This window comes from Bactrocera oleae, chromosome 3 (assembly GCF_042242935.1).
Source record: "Bactrocera oleae isolate idBacOlea1 chromosome 3, idBacOlea1, whole genome shotgun sequence".
Classification (NCBI taxonomy): Eukaryota; Metazoa; Arthropoda; class Insecta; order Diptera; family Tephritidae; genus Bactrocera; species Bactrocera oleae.
This window is the reverse complement of record NC_091537.1, coordinates 36552000-36578501: the sequence shown is the minus strand read 5'-3', so window position 1 is coordinate 36578501 and position 26502 is coordinate 36552000. Positions and strand designations below refer to the sequence as shown.

At 35.9% G+C, this 26502-nt stretch overlaps 1 protein-coding gene across 4 annotated transcripts in view; it reads right to left on the bottom strand.

Moving 5' to 3' along the window:
• LOC106623159 (MTOR-associated protein MEAK7) overlaps positions 1-26502 on the bottom strand; it is a 53021-nt gene that overhangs the window by 13835 nt on the left and 12684 nt on the right. For 3 of the 4 annotated variants that reach the window (XM_036370382.2, XM_036370383.2, XM_036370390.2), the window contains exon 2: positions 20614-20698. The exons of the other annotated variant lie outside the window; for it this stretch is intronic. In XM_036370382.2, the coding sequence (XP_036226275.2) occupies positions 20614-20698 (85 nt within the window). The remainder of the gene's footprint in view (positions 1-20613; positions 20699-26502) is intronic. 4 annotated transcript variants of the gene reach the window in all.

Here is a 26502-nt window from a genome sequence, read left to right as displayed (position 1 = left end):
GTTTTTTGAAGACATTTTTTTTCTGTAAAATTTGTATACTGACAACTCTAGTACTTCGACAACAATTTTAATACCGTAACTGTACAACTTAAAAGATTTCGAAAACAAATGCATAACATACGTATTGCAGAACTATAAGACCGCCACTACCCGCTACCGCTTCTGTTCTGCGGGCTTTTGTGAATTTTTGTTTATTTCGAGTGGGATTTAGAATTAAAAATCTTAAATAATTATTTATTAAAAATGCTTCAGGAAAAACCGATAAATTAAGTTACTACAAATTAAAGTACAACTGTTACAACTCATTGATTATGGCAGCTTTAAGATCTTCCACATTATTAATATTGCGACTTCCAGCAGAAATATGGTGCACGAGAATCTCCCAGATGTTTTCAATTGAATTGACTTCTTGGGAGCCTATCGGTGACTCGAGTAAGTATATTGAATTCGTGGACATCCAATCTTTAGTTGCCTACTTGCATGAATTGCGCCATTGTTTTGCTGACATATTAAATGTTTTCTTAGTTAAAAGCTAAGAAGGAAACAAGACTGATTCGGAGAATCGCTACAATTTCATCTAGAACAAAACTAGTTATAATTTTTTCGTGGAGGAAATCGCTCCCAGTACAAAAACTCATATCATACCAGTATCCATTAAAAACTCCTGTAACATCAAAAAAATAACTCTGTTCATCCGAAAATATTGTCTGGAAGTATAATAATATAAGAGTATCACTTACAGAGGCCGAAATGGTTGAGACGTTGTACTAGGATAAATTCATACGTGCAGTCTTGTAGCAATGTACTTAGTAGTGTACTTAATTAATTTCATCCCTTCTAAACCCCCCTGGGCCTCACACATAAATGGCGCCAGCCTTATTGAATTCACCTCATTTTCAGTTAGTACTAACCTTCTAAAGACAGCTGTTAAAATTTCATTTATTCATTAGTTTGCGACTTATTGTGCTAAGAGTTACGCTACTTTTGTTATAATTAAAACAATGATAAACAATTTCGTGTTTTAATTTTACACTGCTACTTGATGGGAAAAAATACCGTTCAAGCGAAGCAGTGCCTTGAAAAGTGTTATGTGGATTCAGCACCATCAGAAAACACAATAAATCGTTGGTTTGCTGACTTCAAACGTGGTCGTAGAGCCACCAATGATGCAAACCACAGTGAGACTGTAACACCAGAAAACATAAAAAAAATCCACAAAATCGTTCTGAATGATCGGAAACTAAAGTTTTATGATATAGTAGACATCGTAAGGATTTCAAAAGAACGTGTTGGCTTTATATTGCGTAAGCATTTGTCCATGAGAAAGCTCTGTTCAAAGTGGGTTCCGCGTTCGCTGACTGTTGACCAAAAACAGCAACGTCTTGATGATTCTGAGCTGTGTTTCGCCATTTTAAACATAACAAACCAGAATTTTTGCGTCAATATTTGAAAATGGATGAAACCTGGATCCATGACTTCACTCCGAAATCAAAACGATCGTCATCTAAATGGACAGCAGCTGGTGAACCTCGTCCAAAGCGCCCGAAAGCACAGCTGGAAAGGTTATGGCCTCGGTATTTTGGGATATGAAAGATGCCATATTCATCGACTACCTTGAGTAGAAAAACCATCAATAGTGACTATCATGTAGCGTTATTGGAACGTTTGAAGTCCGAAATTTAAAAAAAACGACCTCATATAGCAAAGAAACAAATTTGTTTCATCAAAACAACGCATCGTGTCACAAGTCAATCAAAACAATGACAAAACAGCATGAAGCATGAATTGCAATTTGAATTAGTACCGCATCCACCTTATTCTCCAGATTTGTCTCCTAGCGACTATTGGTTGTTCGCAGACCTCAAAAAAATGTTCGCCGGTAAGAAATTTCGCTCGAATGAAGAGGTTATTCACTGAAACTGATTTTAAAAAATAAATATTTGAGGCAAAAAAAACAAATCGTTCTACAAAAATGGTATTGAAGTATACAAATTTCCTACTGCACTCGATAGAAGGGACTGTAGGAATACTCACTGATCACTGTTTTGTGCCGGCACTCGCCTGCAGAATGGGGCGGACAGATCGAGAAGACTGCAGAAAATGTCAAGGGCAAAACACCAGAGAAACAGTAAAACATCATTTGTGCACTTGTCCTGCATTGACAAGGCTACGCTTTCAGCATTTCGGGGTCTCCACGATATAAGACAATTAAGAGGTATCGATAGAAATAGACAGAGTCACAGAGTCTATGTATTGAATTCGCGTCAAACGCAGACATCGTAAAGGCTGACTACTTCTCATGGACCTCGTAACTGAACTCCATCCAGACTAACCTAACCTAACGTTGGCAAGGCTAGAATGTATGGAACAATATTATTTTGCATCCTACGTTGACATCTTTCTTTTACGTCTACTGCTTTTATTACTGTCGTAGATGGATTTCTTAAATATATGGATATCTCACAGTGACTGTCTAATTTATGATGCGACGACGCTTACTCTAAAGCAGTGGTCGGCATTCTTACACATTCGAACGTTTTATTTTTGAGCGTTCGCATGCGGAGATCGACTCAACTCTCACAGTGGTACGGTTTTTAGTTAAAGTGTAATTGGGATCATCACTGGTTTCATTTAAATCGGTTTTGTATGAAAATAGTGTGCAAAATATTTTCTACAATTAACTACACAATTATTTATAATTTTACAAGTATTTAAAACTAAATATAATTAATGAAAAATAGAAATAGTTGTATTTTGAATTATGAACAATTAACAACTGATATATCAAAAAAATTTCTGATATATTTAAATGTTCTACAAAGAAACAATCGAATTCCCACTTAATATTAAATGGCATATAAAATGTATGATTTTTGCTTCATACATACATACATGCTTATACTCTCCGCACACGTCTTGCTAGCTGAGTAGTCAGAAAGCAACTGGCACTGTGATTGTATCTACGGTATAATTAATGTCGCAAGTCTGTGTGAAACACACGTATACTCAAAGCTCGCTCAGAGAATACCCGCGGGCTATGGGCTGCCGATCACTGCTCTAAAGCATTCGTTTTTTTTAAGCCAAAAAAGTTTCCTTTTCAGAATTTCATTAAAGATTTCTTCCTTAAGCATTTTAAAAAAATTATTATTTATCACTTTTAATCCAAAAGCAGTCAATAAAAAAAATGCATGAAAATCCGCAGAACAGAAGAAAGTAGTAGCGGTCTTATAGCTATGCAATTTAGAGTTGTCAGAAAAAACCTTCTTCAAAAAACTGTTAGACGTAACAGCCAAAATTTGATCGGTCTTATAATTTTGCATCAGAGTGTTTATTTAAACAAAGTGGATTTGAAAAACAAAAATTGGTAAACAGTAATAAAGATATTTATTTATTAAATATTAGACTAAGGGATTACACACAAGTTGGTCTCATATAGAAATATGTATGTCTCTGTTTATATAAACCTGAACTGTTTCTTTAAAGTTAGGCTTACTGTTCGTACGAATATTAACCGAATAGTCGTTCAAGCAATTTTATATATCCAATACGGATGATATGATTTCTAAGTGTCGTCTTGGCCATTTTTAATATGTCATGATCTGTAATTTTTTTCATTGTATTCAGTAATATTTACAATTTCATCATGGAAAGATATACGCAAAAACAACGTTAAGAAATTATTAAATTTTATTATCCAAATAATCGTTTTCAATTGTGACTTTTCATGCGCTTTGCCATTTTATGGTCGTAATAATCGTCCACCTGTGCTCGCTATTCGTCGAATCGTTGAAAATTTCGAGCGTACATTTTCTTTACATAATGTTTAATCTGAGTGGTGCGGTAAATAAAGTAAATTGTCGATTCTGATGCGAAGAAAGTAACGAAATTATTCGACAACAACCATTATATTCACTTAAATTGAGAATTTGGTGTGGCTTTTGGTCTGGTAGAATCATTGATCCGTACTTCTCTCGAAATAAAGCTGGTGACACCGTTACTTTCAATGGAGTGGTATAGATCGATGATAATCAACTTTTTTTATGACCGCAACTAGCATAAGTCGATCTTGCCAACATCTGGTTTCAACAAGACGGGGCTACGTGCCACACAGCATGTGCAACAACCGAATTATTGCGAGAAAAGTTTACAGATTCGATAATTTCAAGAAATTGTGACAGTCAATGGCCTCCAAGAAGTTGTGATTTAACCCCATTAGACTACTTCATGTGGGGTTATTTGAAGTCATTGGCCTTGAGCAATAAACCAGACGCTCTTCAAGCTTTAGAAGTCAATATTGAACGTTCTATTCATGACATACTTAGTGGAAAAAGTACTCAAAAATTGGGTTCATCAAAATCGTTCCTGCAAAAGAAATCGTGGAGTCGTGTTATATCCAGAACTTAGTTGTATCGATTGTGGTTTGCATTTAATAAATTTGACATTTGAATTTCCTTAACAATTAGTGTGTTCCTTTTTTTTATTACATCATATCACTCTCATTGGAAAAACCTGTATATATACAAGCATATATATGGAGTAAAGTCAACCGGTTGTTTTAAAATCTTGAATACCAGTCATACAACGATACACTGTTATTGAAAAAACATGCTCCTTCAATTTCATTAAAATAACTCCCACATTGATCGACATATTATGTGGTATAGTCAACCGGAAGTTCGAAAATCTTTATATTAGATATATTACAATACCACAAAAGTAAATTATTAAAAAAAAAACATTTTTCCCGAATTTCAATAACATATCTCACAGACTGGCAAAAAGTCAGCCACATATATTTGTGAAAAGTTTTATCCGAATGTATTCATTGGTGCTTGATTTCTGTACTGGAAAGCGAAGTGAAAGAATCATATTGATTTTAAAATTGCGCTATGTGGGAAGTAGGCATAGTTGTAGTCGGATTGCGCTTATTTTCACAATTACTCCTATAAGGCCTTCCTGTATTATCCTGGCTGTAAAATTTAATGTCTCTGGCACATTTAGTTATTGATTTATCGCGTTTTCAGTAGTTTTAGTCGGTAGGGTTAGGGTTGTCCTCAGCGTTTTTGGTTATTGTAGCCTTTGTAGTTTAGGATAAATGTATACTAAACCTCTGAGGGCGGGACCAAGCCCTTTTTAATTAGCCCACAGTTGCCCCTTGCTAATGCAATCCCCTGTACGAAATTATTTCATTTTATATCTTTATCAGCTTAGCTCAGTTATGGCATTTTATAGGTTTTCGATTAATGGCGTTTTGTTGGCATAGCAGTGGTCCGATTACGTCCATCTACGAATTCGTCCTCACTTTTTTGCAAAGAAACCAGTGTACCAAGTTCCATTACGATATCTTAATTTTTATTCAAGTTATCGCTTGCACAAAGAGATGGACGAGCAAACTGACAGTCACTCGGAATTCTACTCATCTCATCCTGATAATTTATATATGCATAACCCTATATTTAACTCGAGTATTATTTAATTAACTATTACAAATAACCGCTAGGTGAATAAAACTATTATACACTATAGCAACATGATGCAAGAGTATAAAAATTAATTATCTGTCAATTTAACAAAAATAGTTAATCGAAGTACTCTAAGAAGAATAGAATTTGCAAACGCGTTTAGCGTACAAAAGGTTAAGTTAGGTTATACTGGCCGGCTGTCACGCCATACATAGATCTACTGGTCATTAGTTATGCGAAATAGAGGTTGAGTTTAAATTGAGCTGAAGTATTCGTCATACAGGACATCATCGTGTTTTGCGAACTTTAAGTGCGACTTGATATCTAATTTTGATACTTAATCTAGTCCCTTGATAACGCTGGACAGAGACATAGGAGGTGTTCCAACGTGTCTCTCATGCCTACTTCCCTGCACTGTATCGTCGTAACTTATGTCCATCCGGCTCGAATAATACAACATAAATAAATTGCTAATATTGTACATAGGTACACCGGCTTCTGATCTTGTGTATTTTTTTGCTTGTCTGTCTGCTTACTCCTGTCATGAGTTTTTCTTTCACTTATACATTTTTTGATAAGTCCACAAGTCTGTGCAAATAAAAACGAAGAGTGTGTAAAATAAATACAAATACTACGCAATTGCAAATACGGGAGATACTCAGCTGCTTCTCTCCTCGTACAAGATTGTATTGCTAAGAGTAGAAAGTTGCAGAACATACATGTTTATGAGTGTGAGTATTCATTTCACCGATTTTAAAGCAAGTATACTTAGAGTAAGAAAATTAGGCACTCATGTAGTTCTATGATATATACACATAGCCAATAAAATCTGCGTTCACCCGACATATTTATTTTAACGTCAAAACCGCGATCTGGCCGTCTGAAAATATTATCAGCCCGGGAAGAACGGAAAATAATAAAAATGGTGAAAGTTAACTTTGAAATACATGTAGAAAATTTGAACTGAATTACCTATTTACATTGTGTTTTTACTTCACTTAAAAAATAGTGTCGGGTGAACGCAGACTTTATTGGCTATGTGTATGTAAGGATGGAGGAAAAGGCACGTCCGTGTCGGTTGAGAGTTGATGATGAAAAAGGAAAGAGCTTCATTAATTCTTGTTACCATTTGACGGAGTTGCATTTTTAAAATTACTTTTAATTAGGATTGCGAAAGCAATGCCTGTATAATAAATATATATGTATATATCTTCCATATATATAAATAGCGTAGAAACTATAAGTTTGTTGTGGCTATATATGTGTGTACAATGCGTTCAAAAAATAACGTTTTTCCTTTGCGCGTTTTTATTTTAGTAAAAATTAACACAAGTTCAATTGCGATCACTGATTCGTACAATTGGTCAGTTTTCCTCAATCTTCATATGTCGCGTCGTGCCGTCAAATAAGGAAAATGAGTGCTCAGTATAAGAAAAGTTTTGAAGCAGCCTTTCTAAAGAAGCATGCTAAAGGTCTCAAATGCACTATTAATAAAACTCCAGAAAGTATTAAATACTGTTTATGAAAATATTAAATACTCGTTGTGCATTTGTAAAAAGGTGGTCAGACTATTATGGAGAAACTGCAAACGTAGATGAGAAGCCAGGAAGAAGGAGGAATCAGGTGAGGACAAAGCTATTGTTATCCCGAAAAATAGTGCTAAATATATTTACTTGCTTTTAGCAAGGATATTAAATTACTCTCTTAAACATGGTATATTTCCTTCAATATGAAAACAGCAATTTATAATCACTTTGCATCAGGTCCAACATTGAAAACTATAAGAGTATTGCAAAACTATCAGTTATACCTAAACTTTTTGACGCTATCATAGCAGACCATATAACTTTTTCGGTTTCTCCGTTAATTTAATTTTCTCAGCATGGATTTCGTAAAGGGATATCTAACAAATTTACTTGAATTTGTAAACCATGTATCATTGGGTTTTAAGGAACATAAGCATCTCGATGTTATATACACAGGCTTTAGCAAAGCTTTCGATAAAGTAAATCTCTCCATTCTCGTACATTAATTTGATCTTCAGGGCTTTCAGCCAAAATTTCTTTAAGGGGTAGCTTTTTAAATAATAATGTAATAAAAACAATAGCCTAGAGCAAGTTTTTAACTTTGTTGATTTAGGAGTTACTATGGACCCTAAGCTTAATTTTAGTCTTCATATTGATATCATGGTGTTGTAAGAAAAAGGTGTCCCCAGTTTTGTTAAACGTTGGTGTAAAGAATTAAGAGATCCGTATATTACTAAAACACTTTTTACAACTTTGGTTAGACCTACAATATATTGGAATATGGCTCTGTTGTATGGAACCCTAGCTATCAAATCCATTCTGACAAGTTAGAGTATGTTCAAAAACTATTTTTACTTTTCGCCTTAGGGCATTTCCGATGAGATACCTCCATACACTAGCCGTTTAAAACTTATAAATCTACCTATACTTACTAGTCGTAGGGAAATGCTTGGCATAATATTCTTAGTGAAAATCATTAATTGGAACAGTGTGCAGTTCTTTCCTCCTATCTGAAATTAAATTTAATATCCCGGTTCGCTTTTTGAGGCAGTTTAGACCCTTACTGTTAAAATCTTGTAGATCAAATTTCGAACTAAACGAATCATTCTGCCGTATATGTCATGATCTAAATTCTCATTCCTGTTTATTTGATTAATCTGACTCACTTTTCAAAATTAAAAAGACTATATTGCTTTCTCTTAATAAATAAAATCGTAACAATTTATAATATCGTAACTATAAATCTTAGCTGTTGAAAAGTCTCTTGTCTTTTCTGACTCGGCTAATTCCACACGTATGCGGATTGCGCCCCTCGCGTCAGTTGGGCGCCATGAGGGTAATCGTTAGGTTATTATTATTATTTTTGAGAAGAAACCACTGCTTCGCCTAAAAGAAGTTAAAAAATTTAGTTTACAAAGAGATTAGATATATATCTAGATAATTCTGGTATCAAACGCAAGTACTGTACTCAAACACCTACTTTCAAAAACTCACATTAAAATAGGGTTGTATTGAGCCCAGGAAAACATCAACTGTTATTGGATGTAATAATTACAGATGAGTCAACATTTGTATTGTTTAACCCCATGTTTGGCTTAAAAAAGGACAAACATTTATTCAAAGGAGTATTAAGTGCATGTTTATAGATGCTTATCTGTTCATGGATATGGAGTTTTGAGGTGCTTCAGAGAAAATCTGAACGCCATTAAAATGATAAAATTGTTTAAAAAGGGTCAGCTGAAATGCTTTACGGCAAAAAAAAAACATGATTGATAAACGTCGGCTATAAAAAAAAATTTATATTATTAATTCTTAGTCTAGAGAACCGCCTCATTCAGCCCTTACTCTTATTAACCCCTAATTCGAATATATATTTGTATTTAAAGATCAGAAATTTAAAACTAACACTTCACTAAATTATTCTTTACATTTTTAAACCCTGAACAGGGTATATTAAGTTTGCCAGGAAGTTTGTAACACCCAGTAGGATGTGTCGGAGACTCTATAAAACATATATAAAAAAAATGGTCAGCATGACGAGGTAGTCGATTCAGCCATGTCTGTGTGTTCGTTTGTCTTTATACAGATATACGCGAACTAGACTCTCATTTTTTGAGATAACGATATGAAACTTTGTACACGCCTTTTTCTCCCAAGAAGCTGCTCATTTGTCGGAAGTGTCGATATCGGGCCACTATAGCATATAGCTGCTGGAAAACTTTTTCATTTGACGAGATAACTTTAAAAAATTTGGCATGGGCTATTATCCGAGATAACGCGGCAATCTCAGTAATCAGTAAAAAATCAAATTCTTTAAGGAATCTTTTGTATTGGTTAACATTTTTTTTTGCTTTATATAAAAAAGATTAAAAATATCTTAGAAATAAATAAAACAAGTAAAGAACTAAGTTTTTGTGTAACCGGGGAAACACCTTCAGGTGGGCAAAATTTTATATTAAGGAATGTAGCGATAGAATTATATAATAACTATTCAATTAAACTGTGAATTGATTACAATCATGTTTGGTATATTATTAAATAATACCATAAGTCGTAGACTCACTTAGCTTCATACCCGCTGTATATCCGGGATATTGGTACTAAAATAAACCTAGTTAACTCAAATGAGATATTTGTGATATAAACTCAACCAAAGAGACTAATTTTATTGTATGGTATTGAGTATAGAGGAAAAAATCGACCAGTAAAACGGAAATCATTATATTAGCCATAAGGGGTTTAGTCCACCGTCTAAGTTGATTTCAAGCATATTCAGCGGTAAACCACAATATGTTTATAAAAACAATGAAATATCACATATATTGACCCACATAAACGGCTTAAAGTCAGCAAGAAAGCCGTAAACCATTATATCGGGTGAATTTGTGTTTAGAAGGTCTGGACTGATTGGTCTTTTTGACAGCTGTTAAGTGATACTACGTTTGGTTTGCCTAATGAATAGATTTACTTCGACATAACGTTTGGAAATAATGGTTTGATTTGCGCGACGCACCGTGTCAGCTTTGCTATAGAGCCATGATTAATGACTTTTTCGTGTCTGAATTGGAGGTTGTTGACCTTTGTTTTCAACAAGACGGCGCTACATGCCATACAGCAAACGAAACAATAATTTTATTTAAGGAAATTTTTGGTGAGCGCATTATCTCGCGTCATGGCCGATCGTGCGCGTTTGACACCTCTGTACTATTTTTTGTGGGGGTACGAAGTCGCTTGTCTACGCAGATAAGCCCGAGACGATTGACGCCTCGTAAGAGAATACTCGACGCGATATTGCTAACATACCGCCTTAATTGCTGCAAACTTTATTCGAGTCGGCCGCGGCGGTCACTTACCCGAACTCAGTTTAAAACATAGTAGCGTCTCCTTACCTTTATAATAAAGCTAACTTTTTGGTCATAACAATAAATTATATGTGTTTTATTTTTTCTTGAACATCACATGTAAAAAAAACACCATTTATAATATATCTATTATTATACGTTTGCTTATTATACTCTCGCAATCTGTTGCTACAGAGTATAATAGTTTTGTTCACCTATTGGTTGTTTGTATCACCTAAAACTAATCGAGATAGATATAGGGTTATGTATATATAAATGATCAGGAAGAAGAGACGAGAATAATCCGGGTGACTGTCTGTCCGTCCGTCCGTCCGTCTGTGCAAGCTCTAACTTGAGTAACAATTTAGATATCTTTATGAAACTTGGTAGACATGTTTCTTGGTACCGGGAGACGGTTGGTATTGCAGATGGGCGTAATCGGACCACTGTCACGCCCACAAAACGCCATTAATCAAAAACAAATAAGTTGCCATAACTAAGCTCCGCAATAAAATACAAGACTGTTATTTGGTACACAGGATCACATTAGGGAGGGGCATCTGCAGTTAATTTTTTTTTTTAAGTGGGCGTGGTCCTGCCCCTAATAGGTTTAATGTGCATTTCTCCTAAACCGCTAAAGCTATAATAAAAAAATTCACTGGAAGCAAATCTTTTTAGAACCTCTAACGGTACTGTTAAAAACTACTAAAAGCGCGATAAATCAAGCACGAAACACGCCAGAGACATTAAATTTTTCCTGGGATGGTATGAGATAACTTTATAGGAACCGCGTTCAAAATTAGACTGTGGTCGTGGCACCGCCCACTTTTAGGTGAAAACCCATATCTTGGGATCTGCTTAACCGATTTCAACCAAATTCGGTATAACGTTTGTATAACGTTCTTTTTATATTTCTATGTCATATAACACCATTTTCAATTCCATCTGATTCTTTCACTTTCCACTATGCACATCAAGCAACAATAATTATATCGGGGTAAAACTTTGCGTGAATAATACGTTTAAAGTATGCCACCTTGTGACCAAAAATTGTCTAAATCAAAACAAAACTTTTCAAGCCCCAAAGTACTAAATATGTGGACCGCAGTGCCTATAGTTGACCTTCTACCGAAAATATCAGTCAATCCACAAAGAAATCTGAAACGAGTATACCATTTGACTTTGCGAGAGTATAAAATGTTCGGTTACATCCGAACTTAGCCCTTTCTTACTTGTTTTCATATCTTATCTTACATATTGACCGATATATACGGTATAAAGGCAAACGTAAGTTTGAAATCCTTATATTGCGTATATGGGGGCTAGGAGTAAAGGATGACCCAATTTAATCAATTTTTGTCATTACGATATGATAGTACCAGAAAAACATATTCTTTTTCTGTGAATTTCAATGAGAAAGCTCGCAGATTGACCTATGTATATATACAGTATAAAGAAAACTGTAAGCTTTTATATTCTTGATATTAGGTATATGGGGGCGATAGAAAATATAGACCCGAGCTTATGCATTTTTGGCACGAGGATATATTAGGTAAAGTGAAAAGTTCGTTCGGTTTTTATTGATTTTTCAAAAGATGATAACTTTATGTACATTTGTCCGATTCAAGTCAAATATGCGCCGTTTTGTTCGTAAACTTGTTGCCAACGAGATGCCAACTTCATTATACCCCTCTCGTAGAAGACTGCGAAAAAACTCGGAGAGCCAATTTTCACAGGCCTCTCTTGAGGCCAACTTCTCACCATTAAGCGCGTTCGCCATGGACAGGAAAAGATGGTAATCACTTGGTGCCAGGTCCGGACTATAAGGTGGGTGCATTTGAACCTCCCATCCGAGCTCCAGGAGCTTCTGGCGAGTCACCAAAGACGTGTGTGGCCTGGCGTTGTCCTGGTGGAACACAATTCGGCCTCTGTTGATCAAAGATGGCCTCTTTTGGATGAGTGCTGCCTTCAAGCGGTCCAGTTGTTGGCAGTAGAGGGCCGAATTGAGCGTTTGGTCATAGGGGAGCAGCTCGCAGTAGATGATTCCTTGCCCATCCCCCCAAACACACAGCAAAACCTTCCTGGCCGTCAATCAGGTCCTGGCCACCATCTGGGCCGCTTCCCCGAGCTTTGACCACGACCGTTTACGCTCGATGTTGTCATAAGTGACCCATTTTTCATCGCCAGTCACAATCCGCTTCAGAAGCGGGTCGATTTTGTTGCGATTCTGCAGCGATTTGCAGATGGGAATTCGGTCCATCATGTTTTTTGCGTTAGTTCGTGTGACACCCAAACATCGAGCTCCTTTTTGAATCTAAGGTTATGCAAATGGTTCCAAACGGTTTTCTGGCTTATCTTTAGTTCCTCAGCAATTAAATAAGTGCTTACGTGGCGGTCTGTTTAGACTATTTCCATGATCGACGACAGGCCTCCCGACGCGTGGTGCATCTTTGACATCGAAATTACCGGAACGGAACCTAGCAAATCACTTTTGTGCTACACGTTCGTTTACAGTATCGGGCCCATAAGCTAAATTAATGTTTTCAGCCGCTTTGGCTGCTTTTTCGCTTTGATCGAAGAAAAATTGTAAAATATAGCGAATTTTCTCTTTGTTGGGGTCCATTTTTGACGAGCGCTCACAACGAACTGAGTAAATCAATCGAAAAACTGTCAAAGACAAACTTTTAGCGCGAAACAACACGTTTTCAGCGCCGTATAGTATGACATGATGCGACACGTAACACTAGTACTATGGAGAATAACGCCATCTCTTAGATAAAAACCGAACGAACCTTTTACTTGACCTAATATTATTATCAGAAGTCTCTCCCAAAACTTAATTATAATATCTCACAGATTGACTGATATTTGGTAAAAAATCACTAACAGGCACTGAGGTTCACATATTTGGTATCTGGGGGCTTAAGAATTATGATCCAATTATGATCAATTTAAGACTTGAGATAGCATATCATAAAAGCACTATATGTGCAAAGTTTTATCCCAGTTTTTTTTTTTGGTGCTTGATTTGAATACAGTAAAGTGGAATAATCATATGGAAGTTAAAATTGTGTCCTATGAAATGGAGGCGTAGTTGTCCTGTCGAATTAGATACCGAGAACAATTGCCCTGAGCGAATTTGGTCGCTTTGATTTCAACAGTTTGGGAGATACATATGTACCATATATTAAACATATTAAGGGGCAAGGCCTCGCCTTATTTTTCAAAATTTTTTGAACCGCAGTTGCCCTTACAGTAGTTATGGCACTTTATAAGTGATCGTTTAGTGGCATTTTGTCGGCGTAGCAATCTTCCGTTTACGCCCTCTGCAATGCCAAGTTCTTCAAATTTTAATCGCTTGCACGGACAGACGGACGAAAAAACTCGGAGTTCAAGTCGTCTCGTCATCCTGATTATATACCATACATATGTATACAGTTACATATAACTTCATATCTATCTTAATTAGTTTTAGGTGATGCAAACAACCGTTAGGTGAACAAAACTATTAAATTCTATGTTGCACATGTTGCGAGAGTATAAAAATTAACGAAACATTTATCTGCAGAAAATATTTTAAATTATAAATTTAATGTTACAATATTGGTATCCAATAGGGTCTAGGGGAAGTTTTGTTCCTATATAATATATTTTCAGCACAAAATCACACTGTGCAATTTTTTACCGATATATATAAATTCGTAAGGAAAGATGCAAATCTATATAGTCCGCAAATAGGATCCAAGGTAAGATATAGACCGATTGCGCTCAGTTTTGACTCTTCTCTATGTTGATGCTATATTTTCTAAATACTGGTGAAATAGTTTTTTCGATTCTTGAGTAAAATAAATTGGAAGGCTCCAAAACAGCGTGAAGAAGTACATATTTTTAAAAGTTTTCTAGCTTTAAAATTCAACAAACGTCCTCGAAAAGTACATTAACTAGGCATACGTCTTTACCCTTTACTTTTATAAAGTTTTATTACTCTCCTCTTTCAGGCGTACTCTGATTAACTCGTGCAAATATTAACCAAAAAAACGACGCTAAGTGAAAATTTGTGTTTCAAAATGATGTAAAAAATACTTTTTAAGTAATTTACAAATGTTCAATGAAAGATTGACTTGAAATATACTTTAAAACAACACTTAAATTATTAAGATCACCTATTCAGTGATTAACAATAAAATTATATAATTACAACGTTATAATATTCATGATATAAAACATAAAAATTTAAGTTTTAATGGATATAATGTAGCAATTTTTTTAGGCACTTCCTTTTATATGAAACTAAATAACGAATTTACAGTAAAATATTAAATATCCATTCAATTGTCACATCTTTATCTTAATTGGTGCTCCCAATTTCAAAGGGATTCGAGTGTTTTCTTTTCTCATTTTTTCTTATATACACATATTTTGTATTGAATTACTTTAAAATAATTTAATACACACAATCAAAAATAACTGTAAGGATTCTCTATGTTACCGGTAGCGAGTTTTTAGTTTTTAAAGTTGAAGACCAGCTTTCCCCAACGACGCGTACGTATTAGGCAGACAGTATCTTATTAGTAAGTATTTTATAATTTTTATAAGGAAATTAATTTGTTTATATACATAAGTATGTACATACATGCTTCGAATACGAAAATATCAGTAAAATGTAGATTAAATTGCTTGTCAGTTATGTATTATTTTTAATAATTTCGTATTTAGAAACAAGTAAGGAAGGGCTAAGTTCGGTAGTACCGAATATTTTATACTCCTGCAACTTGGAAGGATTGAAGCCGGGCAAATACCTTTAGGTATTGGCATAAGGTTGCGAAAGAATACAACATTCATTGTAAATGGATTACAATCAAATTTATTAACTTATATTGAAGGTCATAGACTCAATTTGTTTTTTTTTTTCAAGTTCATTCGGTTGGTTTTTATCTAAGAGATGGCGTTATTGTCCATAGTACTAGTGTTACGTGTCGCATCATGTCATACTATAATATTAAAATCATCATCAAATGAGATATAAACTCAAATGAAGGGGCTAAATTTAATATATTCAGTTAACGTGGCAACGGATAGGGGTACATTATATTAGGGATATGAAGTTTGGACCAAGGTCTAGACAAATTTTAGTCATATTCAATGCTAAAGCACAACATTTTTTAGAAAACTTCTCCCCTTTAATATCATTAACATATCACACATTTTGACCAACCACACCGGTTTAAGCTCAGCTGGAAAGTCGGAAGTCATTATATAGGTATATTGAGGGCAGAGCCATCCTATTATCTGTCCTCAATATACCCTTTACCCTGTTTGCATTTGCTCAGGTATACTTGAGGACATATTTTCAAGCAATTTTATATATATATATAACTCACACACTGAGCAATATATTCGGCATAAAGTTAGTTAGAATAAAATTATTATATGTAATATATAGGAGTTGGGGAAATTCGAAAACTTAATTCGTATATTTTTGTCACACTAAGCAACATATTCGGCATAAGGTTAGTTAGGTTAGAATTATTATATGTAGTATATGAGAGTCTGAGTAATTCGAAAACTAAACTCACATATTTTCGACATGAAACTATAGTATATCCAAAATTTTACGTTCAGTTAAGATCTATCTACATATTGACCGATGTATACGGTATGAAGCCAACCGAAAGTTTGAAAACCTTGTTTTGGCATTACTTAATATTATTAATAGAAAAAGATGCTAAATGTACCACACACCATCACCAATATAGTATTTGGGAAGGTCAGCCAGATGTATGAAATTCCTGATAATGTTTGCTCGGGCATCACCTGATTTAATCCAGTGTAGGCAGAAAGATACACTGTTATTAGAAAAGCACGCCCTTTCAGATTTAATAAGATAACTCACATATCGGCGGATATATGCGGTATAAAGTCAGCGAAAAAAAATCTTCATTTTTAGTATATGGAGGAAAGTATTGACCTGATTCAAAACATTTTCTTGAAAAGGGAAAGAATCAGATGGAATTCAAAGTTTTATTATATGTGAAGACGGAGTAGTTATAGTCTGATTTGAAGCCTATTTTTGCTCCGTGATAGAAATGTTAGGATAATGTTATCTAGCGAGATATGTGGTTTTACCTAAATGTGGCGGTCCAATTTTGACACCGGTTCCTATTAAGCCTTCCTGGGTGTGAATTCGAATGTCTGACGGTTTTAGTTATTGGTTGATCACAGTTTTAACAATTTTTAATATAACTGATTTTACATATTTTCACACTGTCGTAAGAGTTATCGAAATGATGTATCCTGTGTAAATTAAGGTGTTATAGCTGGAATGGTTTGGGAGATATATACATTAAACCTATTAGGTGAACTTTTTCAAAGTTTTTATAACCACAGATGCCCCTTCTTAATGTGATTCGTTGTTTGCTCTAATTTGCGGCTTAATAATGTAAATTTATGTCTTTTTGATTAATGTCATTTTGTGCCTCCTATAGTGCCAAGGAACTTTAAAACGAAAAAACGTTTACTTCGGCTGCACGGAAACTTTAACACCCTTCACAGTTGCTATAGCCGTCCGATATTGGCGGTTCCGACAAATGAGCAGCTTTTTTGGGGAGAAAAGGTCGTGTGAAAATTTTCAGACCGATATCTTAAAAACTGATGGACTAGTTCGCGTACAACATATACAGACGGACATGCCTAAGCCGATTCAACTCGTCTCGCTGATCATTTATATATATACTTAATAGGGTCCCCGACGTTATCTTCTGGGTGATACAAAGATCGTGGCAAACATAATATTATATAAATACGCTTAAAGGACATTGTGACTCTTCACTATATTAATATTCATAGCAGAACGTGTACCAGGTGTACCAGACACCCAATTTGCGACTTCTGCGTAGGAATCGAAGTGCTGCTCAGTCAATGTGTTTCCCGTCGATGAAAACAAATGGTAATTGAAAGGTATCAAGTACTTTGATTGTATCCCGAACTGATTTTGCTTTGTGTGCAGGTGCATTGCCGTGCAACAAATTACTTTGACGTGTCTTCTGACCCATTGTGGTCGTTTTTCGATCAATGCGTGGTTCCAATTGATCATTTGTTGTCTGTAGCGAAGTATTAACAGTTTCACCAGGTGCCTTCTTACCGAATCGATCTGTTTTACAGTCGATGTTGATCGTTCTCCCGGATTAACCCATAATTTTCTCCGCTTAGGATTCTTAAAACAAATCCATTTTTCATCGCCAATGACAATTTGATGCAAAACTCATTTTCTTAAGTGTATTTGAAGCAAAATTTCACAGGTGTTTTTCCGGTTTTCCATTTGTCTCTCATTCAATTCATGTGGCACCCATTTTCAACACTTTGAATCTTTCCCATAGCTTTCAAACGATCTGAAATTGTTTGTTGTTTAACATGGCTGCCATTTACTTTTGACTCAAAGTATCATTTTCATCCACTATTGCATGCAGTTCGGTCAAACTTTTATGGTGGTCTTCCATGTTCTTCATTTCTCACATCAAAATCAATATCTCTAAACCGTTGAAACCATCTTTTGCATGTTGCTTCTGATAGAACATGATCACCATATGCCTCCTAGCAATATTCATTGCAACATTGTTAAAGTTCAATAACATGAATATATTTTATTAAAATAAACATCCGTTCCAACTGACGAAATTGATCGATATCTATAAAGCATAAACTGGTAATTTTGCTGACTATACAGTATAGACAAACATCCACTTCACTCTCAGAATTGACCGATAAACAATTCAAAGTATAAACTACCAAATCTGTTAAATCTATCGCCAATAATTCCGACGCCCTTACCGTTGACACTCAGCTAGCTTAGGGTAATATTAAGAATATTTGAAATAATATTACTTATTTCTTCATTACACGTATCTACATATTTATTGTTGTCAATTTTTATACTCTTGCAACATTTTGCTACGCCTATTTTCCATATAACTTCATTCTAAATTCGATCTGATTATTTCACTTTACAGTATACAGGTTGGTTCAAAAGTTTCTGCGCTCGAATGAAATGGTACGAAATATATTTTTTATTCCATATATTTCAATGATGCCCCAATAATTTCATGCCACCACTATAATGACATTCCAGAAGCTCTACAAAATACCCATCTACGACTGTAATAGCTTATTCATTCGACGAAAAGCGCTTTCCACGAAGAAATTGTTTCAGGTTGCTGAACACACCACTCTACCCTTCGCGCACCCAACTAATACACCCCACACCTGAGAACACCACCGCACTCAGCAAGATGTCAGCACACGACGACACCACATACCGCCAAGCAATTTAAAGGATGGTCCCCACATCAGAGGATCAAATTTCGTTTTTACACTGCGCCGCGTCAACGGACGCGATCCAGCGCTTTACCTCCATTCGCTTGCACAATTCGACAGCTAATTCGATTCACAACGCTCCGCCCGTCGACATAGTTATTTGCTACCTTTTATTTTATAACAAATTATTATAAAGCAATGTTCTTATATTACGGAATAGATCAAAACTTATTATATATCGAGATACGGATTATTTATTTAAAATAAAGAGACTTTAAATATAAGTCAGTGGTGTGTGATCCTCAATAAATAGTGTATCTATATAAACATGGTCCTTCGAGCCTTACCGAAAGGCACCTTCGGATTTTAAAAAACAAGACAAAGTTTATATTATATATAAAGTGCGGTAACAAGTGCAGTGACACCAAAAACAAAATAAATATAGTTTAAAAAAACTAAAGACACACGCTTTTAAAGAATATCGAACGAAAAAATTGAAAATAATTTTAAAAATTAACTTAAAAAAATAGTATATAAAAAATACTAGTATAATTGAGGAAAAGGCTTAGGGCGCTTTTTGCCATAATTTTCGTATATCGAACGCCCCACGCTTTTTCCTCAATTATACTAGTATTTTTTATATACTATTTTTTTAAGTTTATTTTTAAAATTATTTTCAACTTTTTCGTTCGATATTCTTTAAAAGCGTGTGTCTTTAGTTTTTTTAAACTATATTTATTTTCAACTTTTTAGTTCAATATTCTTTAAAAGCGTTTTTTACTCTTTAAGTTTTAGTTCGATATAACTATATTTATTGTATATTAAGTGATAGTTGTTCGATAGCCATCGCAACACTTATCTTACTTTCAATAAATATTGAAAACAATGTATTTTGCATTACAATTTTTATTTTCATGTTATGATTCTCTCAACCAATTTTTTTTAAACTATTTAATAGCTTTCATCGCGGGCTAACCAAACTAAACCCAACACGACTACAAAGTATGCGCAAAATATTTGCATACTTTTAGGCATATGTTGGCATCTCAAAGTGAACAAATCAACTGAACGGACAGAACGGCAGACCAAAATATGAAATTTAATCATTTTTGTTGTCCGTTCAGTTGATTTGTTCCCTTTGACATGCCAAAATATGCCTAAAAGTATGCAAATATTTTGCGCATACTTTGTAGTCGTGTTGGGTTTAGTTTGATTACAAACAGACAGACACACATAGAAATGAAGCTAATAAAAGAGTGTTAAAAAGTATGCAAACATTTTGCGCATACTTTGTAATCGTGTTGAGTTTAGTTTTTTAGTTACAAACAGACATACAAGTGAAACTAATATAAGCGTGTTAAAAAGATATTTCTACATTTATTAAAGCACATTTAACAACATATACAACAATATACTAAATTATATTATATATATATACATAAAGATATATAAAGAAAAAGTGCGCGTTAAAACAAAAAACAGGGGTTAATAAACTAATACAACATAAATCGGGCGCGAAAACTATAATACCTAACTACAAAACATAAATAGAACAAATAACCGTGCGCGGATTTAAAGACATATATACATACAAAAAAACAATAAACACGCACAAGGAGCTAGCCAGCTGAAAACCGAAGAGGATAGACACTGAGACAAAACGCACAAGGCATAAAGGTACATGCGCACATACAAACCCTACCCATGCAAAACCAAAGTTATTTTATGTATGTAAATATATATGTTTGAATAAGATTTTATATAACATAAAATCTGTAACAGTAAATCCGTTTTTACTAATATAATACTAAAAATCGAAATACCACTGACATTAAAAACAGTTTGGTACAATAAATATATTTAAATATATATGTATGTAAATAATTATTGTATGCCTATAAGCTTATCTTTGCGTTTTCAAACACATATTTCACAAACACAAAAAACAAAAACATAATTAAAGTAGTTACTTGCAATATTTTCGGCAATAACCCTTATGTTTAACAAAAGCCATAAGCAGGATTGCATATAATGAGTAAGCAAAGACAAAATAGCAAACCTAGAAAAAGACAAAGAAATAAATAAAAACAAAATAAACATACATACATGCATATCGAATTTACACTTACATATCGCATCTATATATATAGTTAAATATATATTTTTAATAAACAAAAATATATTTACTAAGTGCATACTGGAAAATACCTGCACATTATTCACTTCGCTTTCGCGCTCTCTTTGCAATGCGAACACATATTTTCCATATGCATACATACGGCATACAATCTGCCTATGCTTATATACCCTATATACATTGGGTCAATTCGGTATAGAAATTTCCCAAAATTGTTGAAAAAATTACATATTCTAAAATAAATAGACGGTCCAGTAAACAACTAAATTATTAAAAAATAATAAATAATTTATTAGAAAACAAACATACAAAAAGCCCGTGGTTAAACAAAAATTATGAAAAATGCCTAATTATGAATATGCTTATATACCCTATACACATTGGGTCAATTCAATCAATAGACGGTCCAGTGATAAAAAATATTACTTAAAAATAATAAATAGTTTATTAAAAAATAATAAATAATTTATTAAAAAACAAACATACAAATAGCCCGTGGTTAAGCAAAATTATGAATTTAAACAGTATAAACATATACAATTGTAGTTGTACATCTTTTCAAAGTCCACATTGGCATATATCCCTTGTAACAAACAAGCAGGATTACGTACAAAAAATTAAAGTGCATTGATCTCTTCAACGAGCTCTTAATTGCACAAGCACATAAATATATACATACAAGTCCGTGTATTAGGGTTTTTCCTTAATACCTCAACATAAGGACATAAAAAGTATTGTAAAATTTAAAGTGCGGTTCTTAATAATTAAATTAACAAAATATAATTTACCATCAAGATAAATAATAAAAATATATACAAGTACATACAAAACGGTATTATTAACACTAAATACTCGTTTTTAAAATATAATCCGAAATATCAAACTCTTATTCGCCTAAAAGAGTATTAGGCAAAAATTATCATTTATCGCTTCATATACATAAATTAGTTTACACTGAGGAAGATTTAATTCGTTTTGACGGATAAAAACACCTGTAGAAGCTACACGTGCAAGACAGGTTGCTATAAAGCAAATAAAAGGCAAAGATATTTCTGCACATTTCTGAGAGTGCCAGATTAATACGATACTGCACTCGATTTTTATCTTCACCGATTCAAGAGAACTATGAATCGTTATTAGAAATAAAAAAAAACAAAATCTTGACAATTTTTGGACTCGTCTCCAAGCGGCTCATAACGCCATAGTAGATTCTGACGATTCAGATCTACCACACAAATGTAAATCATCACTGGTTAGACCAGTACGAAGAAACAAAAGCTATGATTTCTGATCAATTAAAGCTAATAAATGCAATTACACCTACTCCATATCCGAAATAGTGCTGCCACAAATACAAAATCAAGAGACAAGTTCAGGCATTCACCTCGAGATGTCCGCATGTGACACAGAAACATTTTATGGAGGTTATGAAGAACGGCCGTCCTTCGAGCATATGTTTACAGCCGTTTACATCAACCATCCCAAATAATCAAAAGCCCAAAAATTGTATTACCTCCGATAAAATACAAAACGTCAAGCAGGCGCAATGTTAAACAGTTCGTACTTAATGACGACAATTTCCATTTGGCTTGTGAAGCTCTAAAATCTAGATATGAAAACGAAAGAATATTGGATTAAACAAGTAAAGACACTAATAAACTTGCCTAAAATTCAAAACAAAAAAAGTGAAGAATTTGTTAAACTACTATGCACTGTTTCAAATTGTTTGTCAGTTCTATCGACACAAAATATTCCTAGATAGCTGGGCTCCAATACTGGTAAATATATGCACCGCCGCTTTACCAGAAAAATCGGTACTTTCGTGGGAGCAATCGCTCTCATCTCGAAAAAAAATGCCCAACGTGGCAAGAAATGAAAGATTTTCTAACTACCCAGTATGAAATCTCTGAAAGGGTAGACACAAAAATTATTAAAACCAAAAACGATCAAACCAACCTTAATAGAAGCTTCAATAGACCCCAAGCTAGAAGCAACAACAATATAAACAGAAGCTCTTACAAAACGCAATCGTTCACATCGGAACAGAAAAAACATACGTTATGCGAACTTTTCACCCCAAAGAAGCGCTTATACAAAAAGAACAACAGGTTTAGTGTTAACAACAACTCCCAAAAACCAAAGTCCCAAAAAGCACCATGCTGCTCAAAGTCATTAAAAACCCAAACACTACACAGCGAAAATCAAAGTAGAGTACTACTACCCACAGCAGTAGTCTCCATCGAACACCGAGGAGAACTGTTTAGGTTTGGGGCCTTAATAGACCAAGGATCATAACGATCTTTTATAGCGTCTAGGGCACAAAATGGGCTAAAACAGCCAGCAAAACAATCAAAATTACGGGAATGGGCGGAAGAATAGTCCAAAAATTGCCCCCAAGCGGATAAACGAATTGTAGCAGAAGCTATAGTCCTACCGCAACTTACTAACATGCTTCCAAGCTATCACATAAATAGCAAGCATTGGAAAAAGGTTTCACACCTAAAGCTAGCAGATCCTAACTGCAACACGCCAGCTCAAATAGATATTCTAATAGGTAGCGAAAAAATGGTCACAATTCTCAAACAACCTAAACGATATCAGAACCTCCCGATTCTCGGCCACAATTGCCCGATTCCATACATAATATCATCCGCAATATAATTGTCCTAGAAAGTCGAAAAATCGACACCTCTCTTACTATAGTCGGGATCACCATACTTCCAATGTGGTACAGTGACGCACCCAGACTTACAAAAAGCAAAAGTCGCACTTATCACATCTATCTAAGCGCTAATCATATGTGTAGTTTATGGGAAATACTTGTTGCAAATCACACTTCAATAAAGTGAGCGAAAATCACAAATCTCACTCTTGCAAGATCCCTCTTCAAAGGAGCACCCATTCTGGGCGACCATATCTGAGCCAGGCGTGGAGTCGCTAACCGTAATAAGCCGATGGTAAAGAAATTTTAAACAAGCAATACAAAATATAAAATTATGAAAGAAACAGCCGCAAATATAATAAGCACGAAAAGCAACTAAAACCTCACAAACCCGCAAAATGAAGTTGCTACCTTAAAGCACTTACATGCACATCAAAATGCATACCAAATATGTTTTTAAAATCAAAGCCAAGTTATACACATATGTCAATATGTATATAGCATTACTCCATCATCATGTGACCTTCCCCGCGCCCTCGGCTACTTCGGAAGCAGCATGCCGAAATACATACATATACCATTTTAGTAAATATGCGTAAAACTAGGCAACATATTTTCTTAGGGGCCCCAGGATGGTTAAATGAGTTAAGCCTCCCTCACACACCACACTCAGCAAGATGTCACCACACGACGACACCAAATACCGCCAAGTAACAAAAGGGATGGTGCCCATATCAGAGGATCAACTTTAGTTTGTACACTGCGCCGCGTCAACACAACATTCAATACGAACGCGATCCAGCGCTTTACCTCATTCGCTTGCACAATTCGACAGCTAATTCAATTCACAACGCTCCGCCCGCCAACATAGTTACTTTCTACCTTTTATTTTAACGAAATTATAACGAATTATTATGTTGTTGTTGTAACGGTTAACTAGTCCCCGTTTGGGTGATAAGTTCCAGTTTGGTTGTCGTCGAGGTCATCTAATGGAAACGAGCTGTTTCGAAGGGGTCGAACCATAGGGAATTGGGCATGCAAAGAAGTGGTTAGTGTCATGCGGAGACTCATTGCACGCAGGACATGTATTTGGAATGTCGGGGTCTATTCTGGATAAGTAGGAGCCGAGGAGAGTCGAGTTCTACATCTGCTGAGAGGGAGTCGGTGCAGGTGTTGACGGCTCCATTGTGAATGGCGGTCAGTGCCTGTCTGAAGTTTGTTGCGTCCGAAGTCCGGTCGGCGTACTGTCTAATGGCGTCGACGTAATCAAGGAAAGACCTCTTGATGTTCCTAGGAGGCGGTTCCGCTGCAAGCAGACGACTGCAGGGGCGGTTTCTATGAAAACAACCCAGCAGAAACTGCTGGGAGAGGAGCTCGTTATGTTCCTTAACCGGAAGCATACGGGCCTCTTTGTGTAGGTGTTCGATCGGGGACATCAAGAGGCATCCCGTGATGGTCCGGAGTGCAGTGTTCTGACAGGTCTGTAGCTTCTTCGTCTGCGTAGCACTACATCAAGGCGACCATATTGGGGCTGCATAGTTTAAGACCGGCCGGCCGATTGCCTTGTATGTCGCCAGCAACGTTTCTTTGTCTTTTCCCCAATACTTTGGCAGTTATCGCAGTCGTGTGAAGAGTGAGGGAGCAAAGACTGTCTAATGTAAAGCCTAAAATTTTAGGGTTGTTTACTGTCAGAATTTTGGTGACATCGAGTGAGATGTCTAGATCCAGTCTGTACTCCTTCGTCCAGTTCGTAATAATGGTCGCTGTGGATTTAGTGGGGGGAGAGTGTTAGGTTCCTTGCAGAAAAGAAGCGAGAAAGATCGGAGAGGTAGCCGTTTACTTTTGAACACATGCCATCGATTCCATTGCCCGACGTCAGTATCGTGCAGTCATCAGCATACGAGGTCACGGAAATTCCATCTGGTGGTTGGAGGAGTTTCGAGATGAAGAAATTAAACAGTAGTAGGGAGAGGACACCGCCCTGCGGAACCCCCTGTTTAATTCTTCAAAGTTTGGAGTTTTGACCTCGAAACAGTACGGATGAATGCCGACCGCTCAGGTAGTTTATAGTCCACCATATGTGGTTGACTTTGTCAAAGGCTTTCGACAAGTCCAACGCTACGAGGATCGTCCTCTCGCAGGGTGGCTTCTGGTTTAGGCCATGAGCTATCTGGGCGTTTATGATGCAAAGTGCTGTGGTGGTGCTGTGCACTTTTCGGAAGCCATGCTTATGTTCTGCTAGACTCAGGTGGGGAGTGAATGTCGGGAGTAGCAAAGCTTCAAGTGTCTTCACTACTGGGGAAAGGAGTGTTATCGGACGATAAGAGTTAAGTTAGCTAATACAGCTGCTTCAGCTGGGAAATTTGGGCGGAGTTCCGCGATTCTTCCAACCGGTATGAACCGAGCAGTAGCAGCACCTTGCGGAATTGACGCTCGCCAACGACGACGACCGTAGCAATGTGCGATAGTGCGTTGAAGGTGCTCTCGGTAAATTCTGTGAAGCCGACCCAGTTAGCTTTATTAAAGTTAATGAAGGTGCGGTTATCCATAGAAATAAAGTCGGGGGGTGTCGATCGAGATAATTATGGACAGATGGTCTTTTGCGAGAGTTAGCATAGGTCGCCAGGTTATACTATTTATCAGACCACCGCTAGCGATGGTAATATCTGGCGAGCTATTACAGGTGCCGGTATCTGGTTGTGATCCTAGGGGTGAGGGGGATGCGTGTAGGTGGTGATGCAGCTCTAATATCCGCATGGGCGGTTGTTGCACTGTGGTGTTGAATGGCGACGCCACTGTATGTGGTTGCGGGGCAGATTCCTACAGCAGTACAAGAATTGCATTTGACTAATGTGACATTCCGACGTATTACGATATGACACACGGAACAGACTGTGCGAGGAACCAGTTGTTGAGTGTTTCTCGCGCGAGGATTAGAGCGGGATGAAGGTAGAGGGGGGTTGGTCAGACTGGGAGTCATGCTGCCTGTGTGAGCTCCTTAGGGCTGTAGAGGTCCTATCTTGGCCACTTGACTGGAGTGGCGGCGCAGTGCGCGAACAAGGTG